Genomic DNA, 26642 nt, shown 5'->3' with positions numbered 1-26642 from the left:
GATGGAACTCAAGAGGTTGACAATTCATGTGAAAGAACAAAAGGGTGCAGCTCTCAATTCATTTCCATCCACCTTATTTTCTAGTTTCTAGGAAAAGAACATGCTCTCTCTCTCTCTCTCTCTCTCTCTCTCTCTCTCTCTCTCTCTCTCTCTCTCTCTCTCTCTCTCTCTCTCTCTCTCTCTCCTTTGTCTTCATCTTTTTTATCAAACTCCCTTGTCTTCATTCGAGAAACAGCAGTGCTACAGTCACCGACCCTGTGTGGGGTCCACTTCGGGCCCCGCACGAATGATCCGAGCCGCTCAATAATTTAAAAAAAAAAAACGAGTGGGCTACGTGAGAAATAAGCTCAATCCGATGTGTGTACGTGCTTGTTCCAAACTTTCATTTTGGAACAGCTCGGATCATTTGATTTCAATGCAATTCAAATAGCTTTGCATCAATCTGAAAAAATGCACATGCATGTTATGCGCACATGTGCTCACACATAGTTTTGCCACTACAAGCTATAACCTGTCTAAAACAAAAGCATCGTATCACTGTTAAACTTCATCTTGCTTTGATAGGCAGACTTCTTCTTTTTTCTGATCCGCAAACTTCATCTTGCAATAATGAAAACAAAACTACTGCTATACAACATTTGCCCCCAAAAACATTTCACCACTACCAAGAAAAAGCATAACCACTCTATTTAAAAACAATGAAATCGGATGAATCAATCCCTAATAGAAAAAAAATAAAAATAAATAGTTGCTGAAACTAACAATAAACATTAGCTTCTGGATACGAATCCTCTTTCCCTTTTTTGAAGCAAGAAAGTAGGATCCAGAAATGTATTAACATCAAGGAACATAATTTTTTTTCCTCCACCAGATCCACTTCTTTTTTGACATTTCCCATTTTTGACCTCCTTATTGGCATGCGAGGTGGAATCATTTTCCTTGAAAATGGCTTCACCAGAAACTCATTGAGATCTTGAAGCCCAAGAGCATCTCATAGAAATTTCTCTCATTATTTACTCGAGGAAAATCCTTACAAGGATTTCGTTTACTGCAAGAGTTTTTCGGCTTCAGGTTCTCTACACGTTTTACAATTGAACTACCGATCAACTCAGCTATGAGAGTCACATCTTCATTTGGCAAATCAAAATTCAGAGCATTAGTAATGCACAACAACAGGCTCAATCCATAAAAACTGAAAATGTCGACTTTAATACACAACGACGACTCAATCCTCAGGTATTTGATTTTCTATGGCCAAGTAACGGGCATCCACTAGCCTTGGGTTTAGAGTTTTAGTCAGCCTGGAGCATCCAAATGATCCGCGTTATATTTCCCCCGAATACTCTTACGAACTTTGTGCTGTCTTAGGATATAAGTGTAACATGATGAACTTGGCCAAAAAGGCTTCGGGAGTGCCAATTGAAGTGTCAAAACTGGAACTTTTTGAGAATCCTTTTGAAATTCCTATGAGATACTCCAATCCAAACCAAACACAAATAAGGAATGAACACAGTACGACGAACAAGCAGATTTACGTGGAAAGCCCCAAAACGGATAAAAATCATGGGAATGAATCAAATACTATAATTTACTTGTGTGATTACAATCGATCTTACTTCGCAATTGGGACTCCTCACAATTGACCAAAGACGATTGCCAATTCAAAAATTATCCTGTCTTCCTCACGCATGATTTTCTCCATGACATTGAAGCATTTAGAGCCTTGACGATGCGGAGAGAGGGGAGAGTTTGCTGACTAAGGGGTAGTATGGGGAATTGAAGTTCGATATCGTGGCATTAAAGAAACAGGTCGTGACATTATCGCCCTCCCCTGGAAAATCCGAATTGTAAGTTATCCCTAGGAGAGAGGGATGGGGACGGTGGGAGACTGGGAGTTGAACCCGCCACCTGGTGGAGGGAGGTGCCTAAGCGGGCTAGCACGACCACTGTGTGCTATCCCCACCTTCGGGAGGTCAATATAGTTTACCCGAGGAATTTTGCCCCCTCGGATGCGATAGGGCTAAAACTTTTCTACAAATTTGACCAGTTTGCAAGTTCAAAAAACTCTCTACTTAGTCTATCCACCAATTCAATTTACAGTCAAATGGCGGCTGCTTCTTATTCCATCTAATTGAACATTGTTTTAAGTACCGGAAAGAAAAAAGGCAAAAAAAGAAAGAAAAAAAAGAACATTGTTTTTCTTGCTTTGGATTTGAGCATGTACAAAGCACTAGTAATTCAAAAAAGAAGAAGAAAAATGTGTTTACAATTGGGTTTCTAAGAAAGCAAGAATTGCCAAGCCAGCAGCTCAAACATCATCATCCGATGCATGCTCTGCTGGGGAATGACTAATGCCTCCGTGGCCACGGACAAACAACATTCCAACCTGTTCAAAATATCGACAATGTTAAATATGCACCAGGAAAGCCAATAGGTCCAAGGAAGACCGTTAACTTAGCTTAAAAATTGAGTTCACAAGTTTATTGGTAACTCAAAAATGTCCAGGTCAACTTATGCGCACATTGACTAATCCATGGAGGGCCAATTCCAATGTCCGCTAGTGGAATTCTATAGGGTGATTGGTTCGACACTTCCACCATTTGAGATTTTATGTTTTATTGGTATAAGTTTGATCTGATTTTCCCATTTTCTTCAGCTCGTTGAGTTGGTGAAACATGCCAAAAATCACATTCATTGGATACAAATAAAAACGCGCTTCATTCTCGTAGGTACCAAAATTCGATTAGGGTGATAATTTGCCGTTATCACCAACTCGACAATGAAAAAAAACGAGCGGTTCACCGAGCAACCCCAATCTCTACTACACGAAATTGTGCCAGAGAAACATATTTTTTAAGTTGAACTCAAAGCCCCCCCAACATCCAAAAACTAAACCTTTTCTTTTTGAGTTATTTACTAGATTGACCCCAAAGCAGCAAAAAAAAAAAAGAAGGTTAGTTAAATCAAATTATGCAGAAAGACAGTGTATGTTAGGGGCGTTAGGGGGAGCCGAATTCCCGGCTTGAACCAAGTCGTTAGCGTTCTTTACCTCTTGAAAAGAAATCTACTTGGGAACTGAATTTTAGTAGAACATAGCAGTTTGATCCGTATATAACAATTTTTTTGTCCATTTACATTCAAATTGGTCTTCTCGTGCCTTTGCTAGAAGTTTGCTCTCTGGTTACTAGTCTCTAAATTTTGTGTTTTGACTTTTGAGCTCAGGGAAGAAATGGTCGGGCATTCCTTTTCTCCCATGCAATGAATATCGCTGTAGGGCCCAAAGAGGACAGGCAGCTCATGACTGGTCTGCACACGGTTGCTGATGTCCATTGTGGGGACTGCCGTGAGGTGCTGGGTTGGAAGTACGAACGAGCTTACGAGGAGACACAGAAGTACAAGGAAGAGAAGTTTATACTTGAGAAATCGAAAATTGCCAAGGAAAACTGGCAGTCCACCATAGAGTCCCCCTTAATCCGTCCCGTCGTTGGTATCAAAGTCTATCAGTGTCCCTCAAGCGTACGTTGTTCAGAAAGCGCCTCGTTCATTCAAAATTGTGTAGTCATTTTTCCTTGCCTGTTCATTCCCTTCTCACTATGTTCCTGTGTGGATAATTGGATACGGTATCGGAGATTGTTGACATTGTGAATAAACTTGTGCATGTGTTTCTAATTTATGCTTTTGACTCTTTCTGCTGTGGATTGTGTACAAATCCTTGAAAGTTCATGTATCCCTGCCTTGACTGACGAATTTCCAATGTTGATAGTTGTGCTATACTTTTATCTGATCGTTTACTTGTGTTAGTTGTGTAGTTGATATGGCTATTGCAAATCTGCGATGAGCATTGATCTTGTCCTTTCTAGTGGAATAGAATTGTAGACCTGCGGTTAGCCTTTTAAGAGAGTTGCATGATTGCTTCTATCAATTGGATGGTTAGTTCTATGATTAGGCTTTGTCATGAGAATTCAAGAGCAGGTTTGATATTTTTGATTCTGAATAGAGTCAGAATGTGGAATTCTTGGGACCAATAGTGAAATTATAGGTACATAGATTGACACATATTACATATCAAAAAAAATGCTCGACTCATATTGTGGTTTTATCCTGTTTTGTATTGACTAATAACTATGTTGCGTAAAGACTTCCTGATTTTAACTAATGGCTGTGCTTCTACAGTTCTGCTTGTCATTAGGAGAGCTGTTAACAACTTTTAAAGATGAAGACAAGAAATGAAAAACTTTACTCAATGAATCCATCGTACAAATACACTGAGAGATTACAGCTATTTATACAACTCTAACTGTCATTAGTTACTAACTAATCACAGCACCAATAAGTAACAACCACTTAGTGTAACAAACTAATTCTCTAACTGAATTAGTGGAGTGGAGAGGTGAGCTATATCTTCTGACTCAGCTTCAGTGTGAGTTCTTGAACTTAAACTGTGTTGGACTGAGTTGGTTAACAGCTGTAACATTAGTACGATACATTTGTCTATTTAGCATGAAATTAAATATTCGGGCACATATTTTTCACTTGCCAGGAACATGTCGACCACGGCTGCGATATGGATGCAAAAGGCCCGGAAACAAGTATGTGCTTCTTAGATTACAACCAACAACGAAAAACATACTCAGCTAAAAGAAGTCTTGTGTCTTCCAAAGAAGTCTTGTGTCTTCCAAAGAAGTCTTGTGTCTTCCTTCATTCTCTCCGTACCATTGCTTCTCTTCTTTCAAATGAGACCGAACCCCCTTGTGACGGATTCATGTTCATATATCTTAATTAAGTTAAGACGAGGCAATTTACAACACAAGCAATAATGGGTGTGGCAGCCAAAAAAATTAGAAGTTCCTCAGTGCGTAAGGGTTATTATGAATAACAAAAAGGGGGACGAAACAAAACAAAAGGGGGAAAAAAACTGATCTTTGGTTCAGTAGTACCATCAACACCATTTTCTTCATCAATTCTGATCAAGTGAGATAGGATGCAAACCTTTTCCAAAAAATAAATAATCCAAGAGAAGAAGCAGCCCAACAACACAGAAATGAAAGCGTTGTAAGGAAGTCGCAATTCCTCGCATCCTACTATAGACTTGAATAAACAAAACAGAGCACCAAGGGCTGATCTTTTCACTGGCGCAGAAGTATTTTACCATTGAAAAAAGCACTTGAAAATCACTGGAATTAAAACAAGAAGGTCGATGGATACTAGGCTATTTGAGCTCAAGCAGCACAACTACCGAAGTGATGCCCAATGATTTAAAAGTGTGTATACAATCTTGTAAGTCCTCGTCGCAAGCTATTAAAATCAACTCATTTTCCTCATCTTTATACCTGACGTAGTATGTTCCAGCTTCCAGGTTCAGTCTTTTAAGCACTTCTTGCTGAAGCGCTACTAATCTAGACGGCAAAGACAGCCGAAACTTTATCGTATTATTTTCATATTTCGCCCTAATTGTCACTATGTCTGCATCTTGGAATGCTGGCTTTGTGTGAGCAACACTAACTAAGGCTTGATTCGAAGGCAAATCAGAATTTAGACATTGTCAGGTTTGTTCCTCGTTCTCAACAGGCGAGGGCCGAAAGGAACGAAACTTTTTTATGTTGCGAGATGGCCACCGCTGGATACCATAACCCCTACATACACGCTTCAATGTCGATATGCTAACTGCAAAACGAACATTTTAGATAAGAGAAAAACCTTCTATACTGCCAAAAGCCCAACAACTTCAAATTTTGGGAGTGTACTTTTACCTTGGAGTTTCTTTGCAGCATCGTTACGGCTCTTTTTGGAATATTTAAGGATATCATCTAAAGAAACTTCAATTCGAACTCCAGTGTTTTTATGTTGCCTTTCTTGAGTCTCTCTTGGGCCTCCTTCTGAATCTGAACTAGTAACCATGATTATGTTTCGTTCTGCAGTGACGTCGACATTACGTGCATTTTTTGAATGATCCATTGACAGCTGATCAGATGAAACAAGTTGTGTTGTAACTTTTCCACTCTGCAAGGGTTCAAGACTAGGCAAATTGTACTTTTGTGCCTCACTAATGACATTTGTTCATTGCTTATGGCATCCGTTGGTGGCTGATCCAGATGACCTGGCTGCAACATCACTCTTCTACCCTTGGCTTGGATCTTTTCAACAGAATGAAGTTTTAGTCCATTCTGAAAATCCATAACTTCAACTGATAATAAATCTCCCAGTTCTTGTCCAGAAGCAAGCTTAAAAGTTCTGAAATTTTCCTCCATCGTCCCCAATATCAAGCTCAATGAGGTCTGTGAGTTGTCCCCCATCTGTTGCTCGTGGGCAGAAAAAACTCTAGTATATATATAAATGTCATTTGCAGTGTGACTGCTCTGCAAGCATAATGTGAACCAACCACGGAATTTGCACAGTCCTGCATAGACTACCATGGGGTACTCAACTAAGCTGAGTTGGGTTATGTCCGAGCAGTATAACATGTTAAGAGATGAAAGTACCATCCCGGAAACCCCTCCCTTTCTTAAGTGAGAGAATTTACTGGCTTCTACAAACATGTCAAGCCAAAAGCCTGCGAACCCACAAAATTTCATACCCTCGGACAGGAGTTGTCCTCGCAGTAAATCATTGCAAGCACTGCAAGGGACCCATGTCATAGCCAAGGGTAGCTCATGAATTTCGCACACCGTTTTCAACACCGTCCTGAGTTCCTGGAAAGCTGTTGTGCGTGCTTTATTTTGATCCCCAATCTGTTTTGAAAATATTGTCACATCAGGATTCTTGAGTGAAGCTATCGCTTACAGTAATTATGAACTGTTTTAAAATCAAAGGATTTAATATTGCATCAAGGTGTTCCACTCACTTGCATTTCGTAGTGTTTATATCCATCAAAACATAGCAGACCAAACTCCTGCAGGGAAATGGAAACATGCAACTCACGAATCTTGAAAACAAACTCCATATACACAAGTAGGGTCAAAGAAAAGCAAAGTAAAGAAAATATGTCTATATATGTGACATGGATTTGTGCAACATTTGTCTTGCAGAAGTCCCAGCCTATGAGGAAATGATCTTGAAAATTTTGTGAGTCAGCATTCAACATATTAATATATTCTTCAAAGGAACACAAGCTTCCAATGAATAAAAGTTTAGTTCCCTAACTAAAATTCAAAGGAGACCCTTAGGTTACATACGTGTTGTTTAGCAATACACTAGCTCAGATTTGATTTCAGAGAATTCAACTGCGAAGGTGTTTCACATGAATGGATATCGAGTCAACGACAACTTGGCATAGGAATCTCAGACCGATTCGTTAATTCCACTTAGAATACTTTAACAGCATAATTAAGGAGGGGGATGTTCTTTTTAAACGGCAGCTCTTCCCGTGTCTGAGGGAACAAAACCCATAAAACTCCTCAAGGTCTAATGATGTCCGTTATCTGGAGAGATTTACATGAAGACAACTGAATGAGGCTCTGGACCGTTGTGTCTCATCTAAATGCTTAATATTCGCATTTTGATTGCTTATCCAATTTTGCATTGCAGTTGTCAAATTGGCAAACTACTTCCTTCTGAAAGGAAAAAACTAGGGGTGGCAAACGGGCGGGTTTGGATCAAATTGGGTAAGTTGTTAGTGGGTTGGGTCTTTAATGGGTCATTGACCCATTTAGACCCATTAACTATGAGTCTAATTACCCATACCCGACCCGACCCATTTATTTTAAAGCAAACCTGACCTGCTCATTAACCCAATTACATATAAACTAAAAATTATGATCGAAAAATTAGAAAAATAAAAAAAATTATGATCGAAACTCATAAATTTTTTCAAAAAGACGAGAATAAGTAATTTTTTTTGTCTTATTGATTTTTTTTGTCTTTATTCAAAAAATTATAAGTTTCGATCAAATTTTTTTACTTTTCTGATTCCTCTCATCAAAACAAATTAATAAGTCACAAAAATATGACACAAAACAAAAAAATGCAAAAAAAAATTGAATAAGGACAAAAAAATAAGTCAATTTTTTAATCCAAACCCTTTGCGGGACTACTATGAGAGAAATTTATTCACGGCGGAGCACTATTTTATGGGTCCATTAGCGCAATTAATAGATGAGATGTGTTTTCAATTTTGACTGGTCAAAATAATTGTTACCGGTCACAATTGATTTTTAATTCGGACCATTTAAAATATTTTTGGACGCGTGTGATTTAGCACAAAACAATTGAATAAAATAGGGAGAAGGCCATGTTCGGGGGGGGGGGGGGGGGGCGGCAGGGGGGAGAGAGAGAGAGAGAGGGGGGGGGGGGGGGGGGAAAGAGACAGAGAGAGGGGCGGGGGGGGGGGGGGGGGGGGGGGGGGCCAAGGGGGCGGGAGAGAGAGAGGGGCAGGGGGGGAGAGAGAGAGAGGGGGGTACTCCTTCACTTCTCAATTGCAAAAGAGACCAATTAAGAGATGGAATTTGGTGGGTTACTTTCATTGCTTATTGGGTCATTTAAGTTGGCCCAATTAATGTCCAATTATGACCCAACTAATAATAGGTTAGTTGGGTTTGAACCCATTCTTAGCCAACTAATAAATGGGTTGGGTTGAGTCTATTTTCTAGTTGATGGGTCTGGGTTTGTTAATGGGTCTGGATTCTATTTACCACCCCTAGAAAAAACATAGGCTCATGCTCTTTGGTGAAATGACTATATTTGAAGGAGAAACACTGGGTTGTTGGCTTGTTGCCAAATCATTTTCTTTTCTTTTTCTTTTTTAATGGTAAGAGCCAAATCATCAACTTCAAAATGTTGTGTTTTAAGCCTTTCATGATTCCATAAGACAACCATGTAGCTCAAGTATACTCATAGTGCCCAAAGCACCAGTTGAATACAAGGAGTTATTGCCATAAGAAATTGAAGGATACCAGTGTTTTTCATGTCGACTTAAAGAGATGAAAATTTTAAAAAAGTTAAAGTAAAAGGATGAGCAAAGTATAGAAATTAACAGTTTTGTACACTATAAATTTATGTAAGCAAAGCTTATTAAAGGAGGTTAGATATCAATATCTATTTCAGATATATCCATGACGAACAATGAACAATACTTTTTTAGTAGTGGGTACCTTTATTCAGATAGCTCTTCTTCCTCTCCAGTTGTTTAAAAACGGACATCCAGTTTTGACATTTCTGTGTCCACCCAGAGCTCAATTTGATCGTTGAGAAGATTAGCAAGGACAAAAATTATGTGGATTAGATATTGATCAACATGATTTAGAACACTGTATTTTCTTGTCGATATGATCACAAGAATTTAGAACACATTTATATTCAAACAAATACACATACACCGGATTGGGGCCAATTTATTTGAAGATAGATATGCTTGATCAGTTTGTGATCGATATTCACGCAAATTGGGTAGATGATACTTCTTCACAAACTCTACACAATAAATTGTTCAAATCATCAAAACGTGTCCGGGATAGACCAGACTATCTATAGGGAAAAGACAAAAAAAAAGCCTTTCATTATTTCATATCTAACTTTCATAAATTATTGGGAGTAGTTTACAATTTAATATCAATAGGGAAATGCAGGACTTCCAATTTAACCTTTCAAGTAGACATATTTTAGAAGGACGTGCATTTTACATGAAAAAGTTGAATCCCTGAGGAGACCAACATTAAGGAGACGAGCGAGTAGAAAAGAAGCATAGTTGAGAAAAATCAACTTATCATCTTTCAAGCTAAAGCTGAAATTTATAATTGTCTCCAGTTTTGTGAAAAATTAATGCATCATCTCGTGCCTAACAACCAATAAAGTAGTAAAATAAAAAGGGGGGGGGGGACAATGAAAGTTAACAAGAAATTCAAAGGTGCCTGGATTATTACCAAACCTGAAAAATGTCATACATTTGGCCGACGAAATAATTGTCAGGCCAAACTGAAACAAAGTAGCGCGGGGACACAATCTCAAGAACACCAACACAGGTGTGGCTGGAACGTTCAAACACTGGCACAGCCACAGATGATCCAATCCAGCAACGTAAAGCAAGGTCGCGTTGTGGATATTCTTTAAGAGTGTAAAGCTCCGCCCTCGGAGTGGATTCGGGGAATTGATGGAGGAAGACACGGCCAGGAAGCCCAAGTTTTTCTTCTCCACTCTCTGCATCTGCGTAGAAGGAGTTATACTCCCTACACACCCCAATCCTATAATCACAAAGTCGATTTCTCGTATACGTAAAATATGTTGTACCAAGAGCAAAAGGTTGGAATTGAGTTGTAAGCAAAGTCCGCCCCTCGGACGTTTTTGTAGCTGCCCAAAATTGAACTAGGGAATTCCAAAGTTTATGCTTGGATATCAATTTTTGGAGAGCATGTCTGATTAAGTCCGCAAAATTATCTGTAAATGAAAATTAAAGTTGAGCCCAACCAAAAAAAAAAAAAAAGAAAGAAAGCAAAAGAAAGACGGGGAGAGAAGAGAGGTAGTGCAATTTTGTTCGCCCCAAACGTTACCTTCTTTTCTATTGGTTAAAATAGTGTGGATCCCATCCCAAAGTGATGTCATGCTTACCATGCAACAGGGACGGAGGCAGGGGTGGACCCAGGATTTGGTTGCAGTGGGGTCAAATATCTACCACACATATAATTTTTTGGAATTTTCAGGGCAAAAATATTATCTTTTGGGGCAAAATTACGAAATACTCCTCAAAATTATACCTGCTCTAGGGGTATTTTAGAACTCAACGGGGTCGCGTGACCCCGCTTGCCCTAGTGTGGTTCCGCCACTGGACGGAGGGAAAGAATGGCACGTGCCCCCGCTCAAAACTAAAATAATTTTGTTATATTTTCATATATTTTGCATAATTATGAAATTAAGTGTGCTACTATACATAAACATTCGTCATATGGTGCATTTATACTTGTTGATTTTCGAACTATTTGTTTATTTGGATCGATTCTTTCTTAATTATACTTATTTTTAACCGTTTAAGAACAATATTTTAAAATAATATCATTAATAAAACTATATCGATCTTTCTAAAACTTGTCGATGTTCATGTAAAACATATTCTCAAATTTTGTCTTAGATTGTTTGCTTATTTTAACATAATTTAAGTGAAAATATATGTTATATATTTTTGTAGTTTGTGATGCATGCCTTAATTGTGTACGATCTTATTATGGTTAACTAGAAAAATAAATTTTCACTATTATGATTAACAAGGTGCCCCTACTAAACGACATTTCTGAATCCGTCTCTGCTATGCAATACACTTTTTGGTAAGCATGACAAAAATGGTGTGGATTCCACCACAAAGTGACGTCATACTTACCATGCAATACACTTTTTTGTAAGCATGACACCACTTGATGATGCGATCCAAACTATTTCAACAAATAAGAAGGAAGGTAATATTCACTCTCTTAAGTGGAAGGTGAACAAAACTCAACTCGAGATAGAGGACTTGCAGAGTTGGGTCTGGTGGTCTTGTTGGCTCCAGAAAACCCATGTAAAATTCTCTTGCCCCAGAACATCATCATGGTCAAATCGCGACCAATTGAGTTGTTCCTCTTGTATGTATTCCTTGAAATTGGGAGGGAAATGGTTCAGCTCCCCAACTCTAAGGAGAATTGTATCTGCATCATGAACACTTCCGTGTATGGGCATCATCATCTTGAATTCTTTGGAGAGAAATGGATCGGCGAACCCAATTCCTTCCAAAACATGAACGAACCCAGTTGCTCCCTCACACTTCCCTCTTTTGTTTTGGTACGTCGGATAGAGTAGTAGTACTTCCACCTCGCACTTCCATCTATTTATAGGATAGGAGTAGTACTTTGAACTTTCCTCACCGAGGAATTTTATTCAACTGGTGCGGGGCCCAGCACATGCATCTCTTTTCTAAGTCAAAACGTGTGTTTTTACCAGGGCGGCTCAAGAGGTCCACCTCTCCATTGATTTTCGAAGGTTAGCAATTCATGTCAAAGGACCGAAGGGCTCAGGCTCTCAATTCAGCTCCATTCCCATCCGGGAAATGCTACATACAAAAAAGAATGGCCCTTGCCCTGTTTCAGAAACCAAAATAAGTACTTATTGTTTAAAAATGCAATTTCAAGCTTAAAAATAATGGGCTTATTGAAATATAAAAATATACAATATGGATCTTGTTTGAAAGATCTCGTTAAAATCTCTAATACGGTTCAAAAAAAATTAAAAAATTAATTTTCATTTACATTATTTTTGAATTTGAAAATGTGAAATAAGTACTTATTTTTTAAAAAGATGTTCTGAAACGGGCTCTTAAAATACCCTTAAAAGATGATGTTATTGCGTGGGATCCATCCATCCAAACAAATTCATTGAATTTTCTTTTATTTTATTCTCAGGCCAGGCCCTCCCTCTCTCTCTCTCTCTCTCTCTCTCTCTCTCTCCCCTCGTGTAAACCCTCCAAAAGCGAAGGGGACCAAGGACCATCTGTCTTTTCTATTTTGGCGCTAAAGAGGGTTCCAAAATACTTCCATTTTGCCGCTAAATAGGGCTCCAAAACTGCCATTCTTCTACTCTGATCGAATTACCTCTTGCACTCACATGGCTTGATCGAAAAATCACTTGATCGACGACGGCAAACTCTGGTATGTATCAATACTTTTAATTTTTTGTAGTTACTTTGCCTGGGCTCCATTATCCCTAACTTTTTTTTTTTGTATTTTTTGATTTATGTTTTGTTCATTTCTTTTGAATTATTGTTAGATATGCATCATATTCTTTGAATTCGTCATTTGTCTCGATGAGAGAGTCACAAAAGTAAAAAACAATAATGATGAACCCTAAATAAATGTTTCGAAAGGTAAAAAAAAAGATACTGAAAAAGTAGTTACTTTGCCTTGTTCTAGTTCATTCGGTGAAGATTGATTATTATTTTCCCCTCATGTACAGCTAGAGACCACACTAAGTTTCATATTTGTTAATGTTCATATGAAATAAACTATTCCCTTTCATTCTGGTCAAATAGGACCCACACTGCACAAGGTCTCATATTTTTTTAATATGTAGTTTGAGAATCGAGTTTATTAATCTTTCAGATTTAAAAAATGGATGATTATGAGACTGAATCATTGTATATGCTGCAATGTAGAGACAGAGAAATGTCTAGCGATTCAGATAGAGATTGGAAAGAAGATGAAGTTGAAGTTGATTTAGAGAAAACATGCAATGAAGAAGAGAAAGTTGAGGACCCTAATGAAGAAGATAAAGATAAAGTTGAGGATCCTAAAGTGGGTATGGAATTTAATTCAGTTGATGAGATGTATGGATATTACTCGAAATATGCCAGACAAAGTGGTTTTGCAGTGTTCAGAAGGACCTTCAAAAGAGGAGCTAATGGGGAGTTTAAGTACGTAACACTTGCGTGTACCCATTCTGGAAAGCCAAGGATAAGGACATGCAATCCTGTGAAGCTCCGACCGCAAACAAAAATGGAATGCAAAGCTGCAGTTAATGCAGTCCTTTGCTCCAATGGAAGTTGGATGTTGAGTTCCTCTGTACTCGGCCATAACCATGAGATGAGTCCAAGTAAATCTCGTTCTTTCACATCCAATAGGGTCCTTAACCAATTAATATGTGAAAAGGAGGCTTGAAATAAATGATGCGGCTGAGATAAGAATGAACAAGAATTTTGGTTCTCTTTTGTCTGAGGTAGGAGGGGAACATGAGAAGCTGCCATACTCAGAGAAGGATTGTCGGAATCATGTTGAAAAGATCCGCCGTTTGCGTCTTGGGGAAGGAGATGCAAGTGCAATGTTGAAGTACTTTCAGAAAATGCAAGCTCATAATTGTAACTTCTTTTACTCAATAGACTTGAATGAAGAGGGTCAATTGCGGAATGTATTCTGGGCGATGCAAGAAGTAGAGCCACATTCAAGGAGTTTGGTGATGTGGTTACTTTTGATACTACCTACTTGGTGAATAGATATGATATGCCTTTTGCTCCTTTCGTCGGGGTAAATCATCACGGACAATCTACATTGTTAGGTTGTGCACTCATCTCCAAGGAAGACACAAAGACGTTTACATGGCTATTCAACTGTTGGCTTACGTGTATGCCTGAATGCTCTCCTCCTGCAATAATTACAGATCAAGACAAAGCAATGAAGAAGGCCATAGTGATTGTTTTCCCTAATACACGCCATCGCTGGTGTATATGGCATATCTAGAACAAGATTCCTAAAAAATTGAAAGGGTACAATGAATATGAAGATATCTCGATTCATATGCTGGACGTAGGATATGATTCATGGACGAAAGAAGAATTTGAAGAAAATTTGGAACATTTCATTGAGATGTACAAACTCAAAAACAATGAATGGTTACTTGGCTTGTTTGATGAAAGGAAAAGATGGGTGCCTACATTTGTAAAGGATATATTTTGGGCAGGAATTATAAGTACACAACGGAGTGAAGGTATGAATTCATTCTTTGATGGTTATATCAACTCAAAGACTACCTTAAAACAATTTGTGTAGCAATATGAAAATGCTTTGGCAAAAAGGGTGGAGAAAGAAAATGAGGCAGATTCTAGTTCATTGAACTCCTACATCCCATTCTTCACTCAATATGAGTTAGAGGAACAATTTCAAAGGGCTTACACTCGTGCCAAATTTAAGGAGGTCCAAAATGAGTTGGTTGGGATGATTTACTGTAACTTGAATTTAAGTAAGGCAGGTGATGGTTTTTCCAAATATGAAGTACGGGAGGATGTGTTGTGTGGAAAAAATAAAAAGCGGGTAATTTTCAAAGTTTGTTTTAAGGATAACGGTAGTGAAGTTAACTGTAATTGTCGCTTGTTTGAGCCTCGGGGTATACTGTTCAAGCATTGTATTATGGTGTTTTTGGAAAAGGGGATTGATCGGTTACCTGGAAAGTATATCTTGAAAAGATGGAGCAAAATTGTAAAAAGATGTCACACTAAAGAACGAATTAACTATGACAAATCAGCTACCAAACCTGAAGGACGCCGTTATGACAACATGTGCAATGAGTTTTTCGAGCTTGCGGAGTTCGCTCAAGATTCAGAGGAAAGGTATGAGAAAGTGTTGGAAATTGTATGAAGACTGAAAGGAGCGTTTAAGGAGGTTGAAGTGGTACGTGGAAGCATTGGTTCAATCTCATGTGAAAATGGAGGGCAAGAAATTTCTGAAGAGATCACAAATGTAGTTGATCCCTTGGTCGCGCGGAGGAAGGGACGACCACCAACTAAACGGAAGAAAGGCATGTTCGAAATTAAACGGAAAAAAGGAGGGGGAGAAAAGAAGAAAATAACAAGTGCTGAGAAAATTTTAGAGGAGGTAACAACTTAAATTTAGTTATTAATGTGATAAATAAATCTTATTGCATGGCGTGCGACCCAAGATTATTTGCACCCAAATGTCACTACTACAATAATAGATATGCGTCACATTAAGGAGATTCACAAAAATCACGCTTTTCATTGAAAGCGTGATAAAAGTGGTGCTTAAAATTTTTTATCTCAGTTTAAGTCCAAAATTGAGATAAAAAGTGGGTTTTAGCATAAAATAAAAGACCTCGCTCTTGCGGTGAGATAAAAGAAAAATAACCTCACCCTTGCGGCGTGATAAAAGATTTTAGAGCAGAAAAAAATGAGATAAAAGATCTCGCTTTTGTGGTGAGATAAACGAGAAAAGATCTTACCCTTGTGGCATGATAAAAAAAGAGAAAAGATCTCACCCTTGTGGAGTGATAAAAGATTTTATGGCGAAAAAGAATGAGATAAAAGATCTCGCTCTTGTGGCGAGATAAAAGATCTCGCTCTTGTGGCGAGATAAAAGAGAAAAGACCTCACTCTTATAGCGTGATAAAAAACTTTAGCGCGAAAAAAAGTGAAATAAATGATCTCACTCTTGCGGCAAGATCAAAAGTCTACCCATTTAGGCGCTGTCTGAATTTTCACGTGGGTGGGCTAGTACTCATTTAGGCAGACATTGAAAAGTTATGCGAAAAAAACGATGTTGTTTAAGAACCTTGAAAAGTTCTTTTTTTTTCTTTTTTACAAAAGTTAAGAAAATAAGCCCTAATAACACTCATCCCAAAAAATCTTTACGTTTCATCTTCATCTTCACGCCCAGAAAGATCAAGAGAGAGAGAGAGAGAGAGAGAGAGAGAGAAGGCAAATCCCACAACTGAGTTCCACTAGTGCCCAATTTTTTCTTTGATGACGGGCGGACTGTTTTACTAGTGCCCTATTTTCACGTGGGCGAGCTATGATCTTTATGGTTTATTGTAGTAGTGAAATTTAGTTACTTCGGATGTCTTCCAAGTATACATTTGACACATTAGATAAAAAGGCAATTATATTATTATGGTTTAGCCTTGTCAGAAAAGGATTAAAATCCAATTGGGCAGCTAGCATTGAAATTAAAATTCAATATAAACACAAAATTCATGTGAAATGGTTATAGTTTATAAAAAAAGTCTAAAGTTTGTCTATAACGTTACAATCTGCAGGTTGTGATAATTTTCATAAAAATATAAAGCACACACTATAACAAAAAAACACTATTGTCTACTAAATTTATTAGCTAAAACTAAATTTTGCCCCAAGAAAATTCTCTTGTGACCAACAACTAATTTTGATTGGCAAAAAATCTGTTGCCATATTTTAAAATATTTTAAAATAATATTTATATATGTATTTTTATATATTTTAATATTATGTTAATTGCATTTCAAAAAATTAAGCAAATTTTAAGGGAAAAAAAAGTTTTCTCAATTTAAGAAGTAAGTAAAAAAAAATTTTTTCTCACATCCAGCAAACCCATAAAAGAGAAACGATCACGCCCAAGAAAAACAATCACAGCTTATAACAGTGACAAAAGAGAAATGATCACGCCTTATAGCCGTGATTGAACTTCATAATGTCATTTGTAGGACTACTCTACCCAACAATCTCAACATATCGGTGGGATGAGTCCATTTGAGTCAAATATTTCCCAAAGCTTTCATCCGTACCAGTCAAGTTCGCTCGTACAAGGTAATTCTTCATTCCAACCGAATATGCCTCAAGGAGGATTTTTTCCATGTCAGCCCAGTATACATCAAGCCATGCAACCATTTCAGATGTTTCTCTTTTATGTTTTCCTCTATGATATACTTACTCCAACATACTTGATGGTATTTAATTTGTGCTTGTTATTTTGATTAGGGTCAATCCAGTTCTCTCTATCTTGGACGACAAGCGTTCAAGGATTCACCAATATGCTAAACACCACACGACCCCCTGAAGTTCAAAGAACTCCAAGATTCTATGATGGTTGAAGTTCAAGATGCTAGATACCCCTTTTTTTGCATGTTTTCTGGTTACCACTCCTAAGATGGAGGAAGTTCAAAATGAGAATGTTATCTTTTGTTTTTTGGGACTTTTAGTTTGTTGTGGCATCTAGAAATAGCACTTTTTTGCAATCTTACATGCCTTTTGTTGGCAACACATGTAGAACAATTTCTATGGGAAGATGAATCGTTGTGCCTTGCCATTCTACTTTGATTATGTTGTGCCATGTCATTTCTACAACACATGTAGAGCAATTCATGTCAAAGGACCAAAGGGCTCAGGCTCTCAATTCAGCTCCATTTCCATCCATCCCCTCTCTCTCACTTTATCAAACTCCCTGACTTCATTGGAGAGTTGTTTTAAGGGAACTTAAATATTCATTATTTAATCAGTTCATTTATATGTCCTTTTCTTTTCTTTTCTTTTCTTTTTTTTACCAATCTATCTATCTATATCATCTATCTATCTATACGCTCTATCTATATCTCTATCTATCCATCCATATCTATATACTATTGAAATGTGTCTGAGCCCCACAAGCTTTTAAATTCTCGTTCCTAATTTTCGTTCCTAATTTTTGGACTTTTCGCCTATTTTTTTGTTTATAAAAAGAGAGAAAAAAAGAGAGAGAGAAATGTGGGGGAGTGGGAGAGAGAGGAGGGAAGGGGGCGGAAACATGGGAGAGTGAGGAAGAGGGAAAAAATTATTCTATGCCACTAGGCACCGTCATTTGTTACTTCAAATTCATTTTTCATTACACGTTTTTTTAACTAGCGTTTCCGTGGTGTGTTAATATATTAATCAATAGGGGGTCTAGAGGCTGTCCATAGCAATGAACCCCAAATTTGCCTCCCGTGGGACTCGAACGTCTGCCCCCACAGTGCAGGGAGGATGAGACAACCAACTTCACTAGGAATTTAAATGTTCGATTTGGGAAGTTTAAAGAATATGAGCTATTCAAGATAGGCTCGTGTGGGCACGCTACCTGGAAATTTTGCTTGTGAAATTGGGCGCGGCCCTTTTTGTTTGGAAAAGCGCGGCGAAACGCCTCGATTCAGAGTTGCCACTCGGGTTTTAGCGGTGAGAACACCCAAGGAACCGAACTCGAAAAAAACGTTTGCCACGTTTGTTTGATTTGAAAAAGGCTTGTAGACTGGTCCGTCGTCACCTTCGATATCTGAGGTTCAGGAGCCAGGTTACGAGAAGGGAAGGGTTTTATGGCACCCCCTCTCGCCCAATCCGGAGATTGGTCTCTACTCGGGCATTTTGTAAAGACGTTTGCATTTTTCTCTCATTTGATCATCTTTTAGCCAGTTAGGGCGGGGGAGCAGTTAATGGGGATTAAAATTGTGACAAGTTGCAGTCATGTGACAAAATGTTTATGGATGATTTGATTGCTATGCTAACATAGATTGAGAACAAGCACTGAGCAAACTGGACAAATTGCAGTACGCTGCCCCGCAGGGGCATGAGCAAGTTCTACCAGCATGCACTGGTCGAGCCACTGCATGATGGTTGGACCTGCGCACGCCACATTAAAACTGGCGTACTCCACTTATCTGGTTTCACAGTCTTTGTTTGCAACCCTCTGGGCTCTAGAAAAGGACCAGCGCACACCCAGGACAAACCATGCAGTTAAACAAGCAGGATATATATATTTACAGACAGATGAAATGGCTTGAAGCCATAAAAATAGACAGAAAACCCCCTAAACAGAGTGGGGACATGTGGCAGGCCAAGATCACACTAAGATGCAAGGGCCAGCCACTGGGTCGTGGGACAACTGCCGTACGCCAGTCATACGATGCCGTACGCAGGTGTGACCATTATCCAGTGCATGGCTTTGCATTCATCTGGGCTCTGGAACATGACCAGAAGGATCCCAGAGGACCTTTAAACAGATAAAGAATAAGCAATAACCACTATATCTAAACAGTTCTAAACATACAGAAAGTAGTAAACTGGTTATTTAGCATACAAGGGTGATTGACAGAAAGTTAAAATGATGGGAATGGTGATCCATGATCCCCACGCCAGTAGTGCTCGTTCTGCCATTACTGGCGTATGGCATAGGAGTACTGGCGTGCGCCATGTTCCATCTCATACGATTGTTATATAATACCATTTTAAGGCCAGGACTGGTATTGTTTACCGGCCTGGGCCTTACTGGTTCCCCTCAGGGGTCGAAAACAGTAAAGAACATAAAGGTGGTATACCTTTTTATGTTGAGGTTTGAACGAGGTATTGAGCTTATGGGTTGAAAATGGAGGCTTAGAAGGTGGTTGTATGTCAGCAGGATGTATGGAGGTGGGTTGCTTTCCTTTTTCTTTCAATGGAAGGAGAGAAATAGAGAGGAAGAAGAGAGGAGAAGAAAACTTTTTGCTTCTTAATGAGGCTAACCCCTTGCAAATGAATGCAAGGGGGGTATTTATAGGGGAGAGAGACTGAGATCAGTCTGGTGCTAAGGCCTGTTTGGCTGGCTTGGGTCAAGAAGAGGGCCTTCCCATGCATTAAATGCATGGGACTAGTTGATGGAGGGGTGTAGGAGAGAGGGGGAACGGGCCTGGCCAATATAATCATCAGGGGCTACTGTGGCCGACGTCAGGGTGGCACAAAAGTCTCGTCCATGTGGCTGAATAAAGTTGATTTGACTGGGCTTGACCGGCGTGCGCCACATATGGACCGGCGTGCGCCAGTAATAGCTGAGTCAACGGTCGATGACTGACACGTGGCAGCTAACTGGCGTACGCCTCCAATACACTGCGTATGCCAGTTGAGTTTTGCTGGGGCTGTTTGGCTCTGGTTTGAAGGGTTTGAAAGGGGTTTGAGAGAGGTTAGGGACGCTCAAAGCTCAAACACAACATTATCCTTAGACTGTTCTCAACCAAAATTATCATTGGGGTAATAAAAGATCGACAAATAACGTTATCTGGATAGTCCAAAATGGGGTGTCTACAGCTCGTGATTTGCTTGATTAAAATTCGTTTGAGATTGATTCGCCTCATGACCAAGTCAATCTTAAATATATTTCTAAAACTTATTAAATTTTCAAGGCAAATTTAAACAATCTATTGATTTATCAGCCCTACTTTCTATAGGTGAAAAATTACACACAGGTTACATGAATCAAAAGTTGGACTTTCATATACCTTCACTTACTAAACAAAAGAAAGTGCATTCATCAAGTAGAAAAATTTGGAAATCAGTAACTTTTTAAAAGAGTAATACGCAATAGCAGTCATCATAAAAGAGATTTTGATAGCATGCAAGGGAGAACGATGAACAAATGTGCCCACACTATCGTCTTATATATATATGTCATAAATTAATTTAGTGATTAAAATTATACCTGTTCGTCTTCCCAAGCGACATTTTTAAAAAATCTAAAACCTGCACATCAGCCTAGGCTAGATTTGGTTATATGGATTAGCTGCAATTGGGAATTTACTCACCTTCACTGGCTTTTAGGTCCTGGTCAGTTTTAAGGGATGATGGCTGACCTTCATCTCCTCAGTCAACCACATACGGCTCTAGTTTTCCTTTGCTTTGTTGTATTCTCTTTGTAGAAAGTCTTGCTTATTTGTAGATGGTTGGCACGAAAAAGTACTCTGCAGAGAGGATACATTGACGAAGAAATTTTATCTTTTTTTCCCCATTATCATGCCAAAATAGGCCCTACTAGCAGGCTGCTAAGTGGTAACTTTGAAATTCATACTCTCGCTCATCGAAGTAGGCATTATAGACAATGAAATATCTTCTCATTCAGAAATATCACCGAAACATAACGAAGGGCAGATGATAGATTTGGCGCATAATGGTTATCTACGGAACCTACTATGTTCAAAGCAATTCAAATAGCTTTACGGTAATCTCAAAAAATGCAGTGTGTATGTTTATATGTACACAGACACATCGTTTTGCCATAGTAAGGAATAACCAGTCTACAACCAAAGCATCCTGTTGTTTGTACCATAACTAAGACTTCCATTTTTACCCGTCGATCAGGCGACACGTGGCAAGGGTAAATATGGGCAAGTAGAAGAATAGAATGGACTCACCTTAATAAATTTAGAATGGAAGTGAATCGATGGTGAAACTATAAAAAGTCTTGTCCATCGATTGGCCTACATGTGGCGTATTCCTATGACCTTTTGGTCCGTCGATCAGGTGACAGGTGTCAAAAGGAATTAGATCCCATGATTCCACGATTAAAGAGGATGTTAACCGCAATTAACAAAACAATCTTCCCAACGTGGGCATGATCGGCAGTTAGAGAAGTTTCTTCAGCAGAATTCGAGGGAGTTTTCAACTGTTACTTTTGTAGGGAGGTATTCCCGAACAGGCCCAAGAAGCGCCCGAGCACGATGTCAAGAAAAGGTCAACGCGTTATGGACCAGTGACATGAGAAGTCATTGGTCCAGAGAGGTTGTACGACTCTCAAGTTCAGTAAAACATGAGAAGTTATTGAATCAATTAAAAAGAAAGTGACACGTGAAGCCACTGTTCAAGTACCTTGCTCGGCTACGAGAAAGCCGAACAGGAGGAGAACTCCTAAAGAAAGAAATGGTCCAAATAATTGATAAAGGACCAGTTACATGAGAAGTAACTGGTCCAGGCCCTCTGTTCGGCCATGAGATGGCCGAACAAGGAAAGAAGTCCTATCAGATGTTGGAATAGAGGGAACATTCTGGAAGAGTCCAGAAACAGTGGTATTCCGTTAAGAAATGAGATCCCGAGGATGTAGGATCTCGAAAAGATACCTAACAGGAATGGGATGTTCGGCTAGTTATGGAAAAGAGTCCTAAAAGGACTAAGGTAGCTAACTGGTAAAGGAAACGAGAATCCTTGATATCCTAGGCTTCCTTTACGAGATAGGAATCCTAGGGCGACAGGGATGCTTGGGCAGCAAGCATCTATGAATCTATAAATACGAGGTAAACTCAGAGGAAAGAGGTACGCAATACACTGCATTCTTATTGCTTTCCTACTGATAATTAGGGTTTAATTGCTAGTACGTGATACTAACTTTGGCATTGGAGGGCCTTTGCCACAAGAGGCAAAGGTGCACTCACCCCCTGTCTATTTTGCAGATTAGGGTTCAGACAACGAATTAGGGTTCCGGTGAAGAGGCACGAATAAGCCGTTACAATCCAGTGCTGTTTAAAGCACTAATTGAATTTCTCCACCTACAATTGGCGCCGTCTATGGGAAATGAAAGAGTTTCCTTTGAAATACGACCATGGTGGAAGTAGATCCAGCAACACCGCACGACCCAAAAGATGTGTTAGATGGAGGGAGGGATAAATCTCCACCTAGGGCTCTGAGAAAGCCCGAGGGTGGACACAGGAGGACCACGAGTAAGGGCCGCCCCTTTACCGTCCACGATAAAAATAGGGATGGAGAGACGGCTTCGAAATCCACGAGAAGGAATAGATCCCATAGAGGGGATGAATCTGTCGCGCACTCCAGAAGTGTGCACCGTAGCGAAGACGATCTTGATAAAAAAAGACAAGAAATTGAGGAGTATGCTCGTCTGATTAAAAAATGAGAACATGAGATTAGAGAACTGGAGAGAATCAGGGATCATCCGGAGGACTCCGGACTGTCTCAAAGAAATTCCAGAGGCAGTGGGTATGCTATGGTACAATTCAGAAAAGCTCCTTCACGAGGAAAAAGGAGCAGGAGCAGAAGTCCAACCCCAAGGCGACGTAAAATTTCTCCACGAAAAGAGAGGAGCAAGACTCGAACGCCGGAAAGAAGAAGGGATTCTCCAAAAAAGAGGAGAAGCAGAGGTCGAAGCTCTACCCCTGAGGAGGAAGGGAGTAGGAAACATCATAGGGACAGGTACGAAAGACCTGATTCCGATTGGGAAAGAGCTAGACCCAACGAAAAGAAAGGGCCAAAGGATGAAACCATGACTGCACGAGAAGTAGCACGGAAAGCACTCAAGAATATAGCATCCTCCCCTTTTGCAAGAAAGTTACAGGAGGCTAAATTGCCGACCAGAGTGAAACACGGAACGTTCATCCTCTACGAGACAGATGCTGATCCCGTGGCACATATACAGCATTACCAGCAGGCAATGTTTATGCATGAAGGAGATGATGCAATTATGTGCAAGATGTTCCCGTCAAGCTTAGGGAAGGTAGCCTTGTCTTGGTTTCATAGATTGAGTTCACGTTCCATCCGAACATGGGTGCAGTTGGCCGAGGAGTTTACTGCACGGTTTTTGAAGAGCAGAAAAGCTCCAAAAACTTTTGAGAGTCTTTCCTTTATGAAGCAAGGCGAGGACGAGCCGATCAGGACATATGCAAAGAAATATTGGGAAACCTTTAACGAAATTGAAGGTTGTAACGAGGAATATGCCATTGCCACGTTCAAAACAGGTTTGCTTGTTCGGGGGGGGGCTGCGTAAGTCCTTAAACATGAGCCCAGTGCAGACATTGGCAAAGCTAATGGAGCGAATAGAGCAGCACGCCAGAAACGAGGATGATATTCTTCGGGAAGATGGCAAGATGGCCGCTGAGCAAGTAAAGGGGCCCATAAAGAAAGTAGAAAAGCCAGAGCCTAAAACCTATCGTGAAAGGAAGGATTATGGGCAAGCAAAGAAAGAGCCGTACAAGGACAAACAAGTGCCGGATCCCAAATCGTTCTTTTTAATAAATACGGTCTGGAAAGAGCCCATCTACAGGATTCTTTATCGAATAAAGAATTAACCTTATTTCAAATGGCCTCCAACTTTAGGTGGGAATAAAGATGCAAAACGTGCTACGAATCAGCACTGCAGCTACCATAAGGATTGGGGCCATATGACTGAGGATTGTGAAATGTTTAAACGGCACCTTGATGATTTGGTCTCACGAGGTTATCTCAAAGAATTTATCTAAGAAGATTCCAAGGATAAAGACAAGGCAATGGAGTTGGATTACGAACAGAATCCAAAGGGAGTAATCCATATGATACATGGATTAGCCGAACTTTATACGAGGAATGAGGTGAGATTGCTTCAGAGACAAATGAAACATGACCAACATGTGATGCAGTTGGGAAAGAAAAGAGGGCGCAATGACGAAGCATGAAACGAGGGCATGGTCTTCACAGATAAAGATCTGGGAGGAGTCCAGATACCACACAATGATGCTTTAGTCATAACCCTACGAGTGGGGAGTATGACATGGAAAGAATCCTGGTGGATTCAGGGAGTTGCACTAAAGTGCTGTATTACGATGCATTCAAGAAATTGGGACTAACTCAAGAAGATTTGGTACAATCAGCAACCCCTTTGATCGGATTTGGAGCAAGAGCAGTTTGGCCGTTAGGAAAGGTAACTTTACCTGTTCAGGCTGGAACAGTAGTACTACGAACTGACTTCCTGGTAGTGGATGTACCGTCTTCCTATAACGTGATTATACGAAAAACATGGTTACACAAGATGAGGGCAGTCTCTTCTACTTTCCATCAGATGGTAAAGTTTCCAGGATCCAATGGGATTGAACAGATCAAGGGTAACCAAAAGGTAGCTCAACAATGTTTGGTATCCATCATAAAAAGAATCCATAATGCCCACCATGTCAATACTGTGGAAATTCCGGATCAGCCGACCATTGAGGATATCGAAAAAGACCCAACCGAGAGGGTAGTTGAAGATTTGAAGAAAACAAAAATCAACGACACTGATCCAGATAGGTATTTCCTGATTGGGGAATCATTGCCAGTAGAGGAGGAGAATGAATTGATAAGTTTCTTAAAAACTTATGTCGATGTATTTGCCTGGACACCAGAAGAAATGCCTGGGGTAAGTGCAGACGTTATCTGCCATCATTTGAATATAGATCCACAGCATAAGCCGGTCATTCAAAAGAAAAGAAGGGCAGCCGTACAGCACGTTGACGCTGTAATTGAAGAAGTAGACCATTTGTTGGAAGCCAAAGTAATAAGGGAAGTTTATTATCCAGAATGGATATCAAATACTGTTGTCGTCAAGAAAAAGAATGGAAAATGGCGTGTATGTGTAGACTTCACAAATTTAAACAAGGCGTGCCCAAAGGATAGTTTTCCTCTTCCAAGAATTGACCAGTTGGTTGATGCAACAACAGGATACGGACGGATGAGTTTTCTCGATGCATATCGAGGATATCATCAAATTGCCATGTTCGGGCCAGATCAGGAGAAGACTTCTTTTATTACACCACGTGGTTTGTACTGTTACAATGTCATGCCCTTTGGATTGAAGAATGCAGGGGCAACATATCAGAGATTGGCAACCATCATGTTCAGAAAGTTGCTCGGCAAAACTATGGAGGTTTACATAGATGACATGGTGGTGAAAAGTAAAAATGGGCAAGGCCATATAGCATATTTGAAGGAGGCTTTTGAAATCTTGAGGAAATACAAGTTAAAACTCAACACCTCGAAGTGTGCGTTTGGAGTCGGTTCTGGAAAGTTTTTGGGTCATCTTGTGACCTTAAGGGGGATAGAGGCGAATTTCGACCAAATGAAGGCCTTACAGAATCTGTAGAGTCCTCAGACAACGAAAGAAGTCCAATGGTTGACTGGGATGGCAGCGGCTGTTAATCGATTTATTAGCCGGTCAAGTGACAAGTGCAGACCTTTCTTTCAGCTGTTAAAGAAATGGGAAGGATTCAAATGGGGAGCAGAATGTGAACAAGCCTTCCAGGATCTGAAGGGATATTTGGCCTCTCCTCCCCTTCTTTCGACCCCAGAACCAGGTGAGTCCCTAATTTTGTACTTAGCTGTTTCTGAGCATGCTGTGAGTGCAGTCCTTTTGAGAAATAAGGGATCCGAGCAAATCCCTGTTTATTATGTGAGCAAAACGTTGTTAGATGCGGAAACAAGATATTTGCCCCTCGAAAAATTAGTTCTGGCACTAAGAACAGCAACCAAAAAATTGCCACATTATTTTCAGAGCCATAAAGTTGTGGTTTACACTGAGTTCCCATTGAAATCACTGCTACGAAAAGCAGACTTCTCGGGAAGGATCTCAACTTGATCCGTTGAGTTGAGCCAATATGACATCGATTATCAGCCGGGCACAGCGATTAAAGGCCAGGTGTTGGCAGATTTTGTGGCAGAATTCTCACCCACGGTTGCACCTTTGCCTCCTACGAGAAAGGAGTGTGAAGCAAAGTCACTTGTAACGAAGAAACAGGCATTAGCTGAACAAGATCCCCTGGAATGGAAGCTGTATGTTGATGGGTCAGCCTGCAACACCGGATCAGGGATCGGGGTATTGCTTTTACCCCCTGAAGGATCAATGTTGGAATTATCTGTTCGGCTTGGATTCAATGCATCAAATAACATGGCAGAGTAC

General features: G+C 39.8%; 2 protein-coding genes across 2 annotated transcripts in view; one reads left to right on the top strand and one right to left on the bottom strand.

The window, feature by feature from the left end:
- Window positions 1–2986: 2986 nt before the first annotated feature.
- The window catches only part of LOC131317986 (uncharacterized), a 73060-nt gene continuing 49404 nt past the window's right edge, over window positions 2987–26642 (top strand). The window contains exon 1 of the mRNA XM_058347739.1: window positions 2987–3520. Within this exon, the coding sequence (XP_058203722.1) occupies window positions 3259–3520 (262 nt within the window). The 5' untranslated portion in view covers window positions 2987–3258. The remainder of the gene's footprint in view (window positions 3521–26642) is intronic.
- LOC131317988 (protein NLP4-like) lies at window positions 4922–6405 on the bottom strand. The gene is made up of 2 exons (XM_058347742.1): window positions 5751–6405; window positions 4922–5664 (listed from the first exon to the last, which is right to left on the bottom strand). The coding sequence occupies exons 1-2, from the start codon at window positions 5953–5955 to the stop codon at window positions 5543–5545; spliced, it is 327 nt and encodes a 108-aa protein (XP_058203725.1). The 5' UTR covers window positions 5956–6405; the 3' UTR covers window positions 4922–5542.

The sequence above is a fragment of the Rhododendron vialii genome, chromosome 2a (assembly GCF_030253575.1).
Source record: "Rhododendron vialii isolate Sample 1 chromosome 2a, ASM3025357v1".
NCBI lineage: Eukaryota > Viridiplantae > Streptophyta > Magnoliopsida > Ericales > Ericaceae > Rhododendron > Rhododendron vialii.
The sequence above is the reverse complement of the archived record's forward strand: the minus strand, read 5'-3'. Positions and strand labels throughout refer to the sequence as shown.

Bases quoted from the DNA above. Each gene is read 5' to 3' on its own strand.
- LOC131317988 (XM_058347742.1), bottom strand. From the start codon at position 5,955: ATGGATCATTCAAAAAATGCACGTAATGTCGACGTCACTGCAGAACGA. The intron at 5,665-5,750 runs GTAAAAGTACAC...TTCGTTTTGCAG, and splicing joins TGCTGCAAAGAAACTCCAAG to TTAGCATATCGACATTGAAG.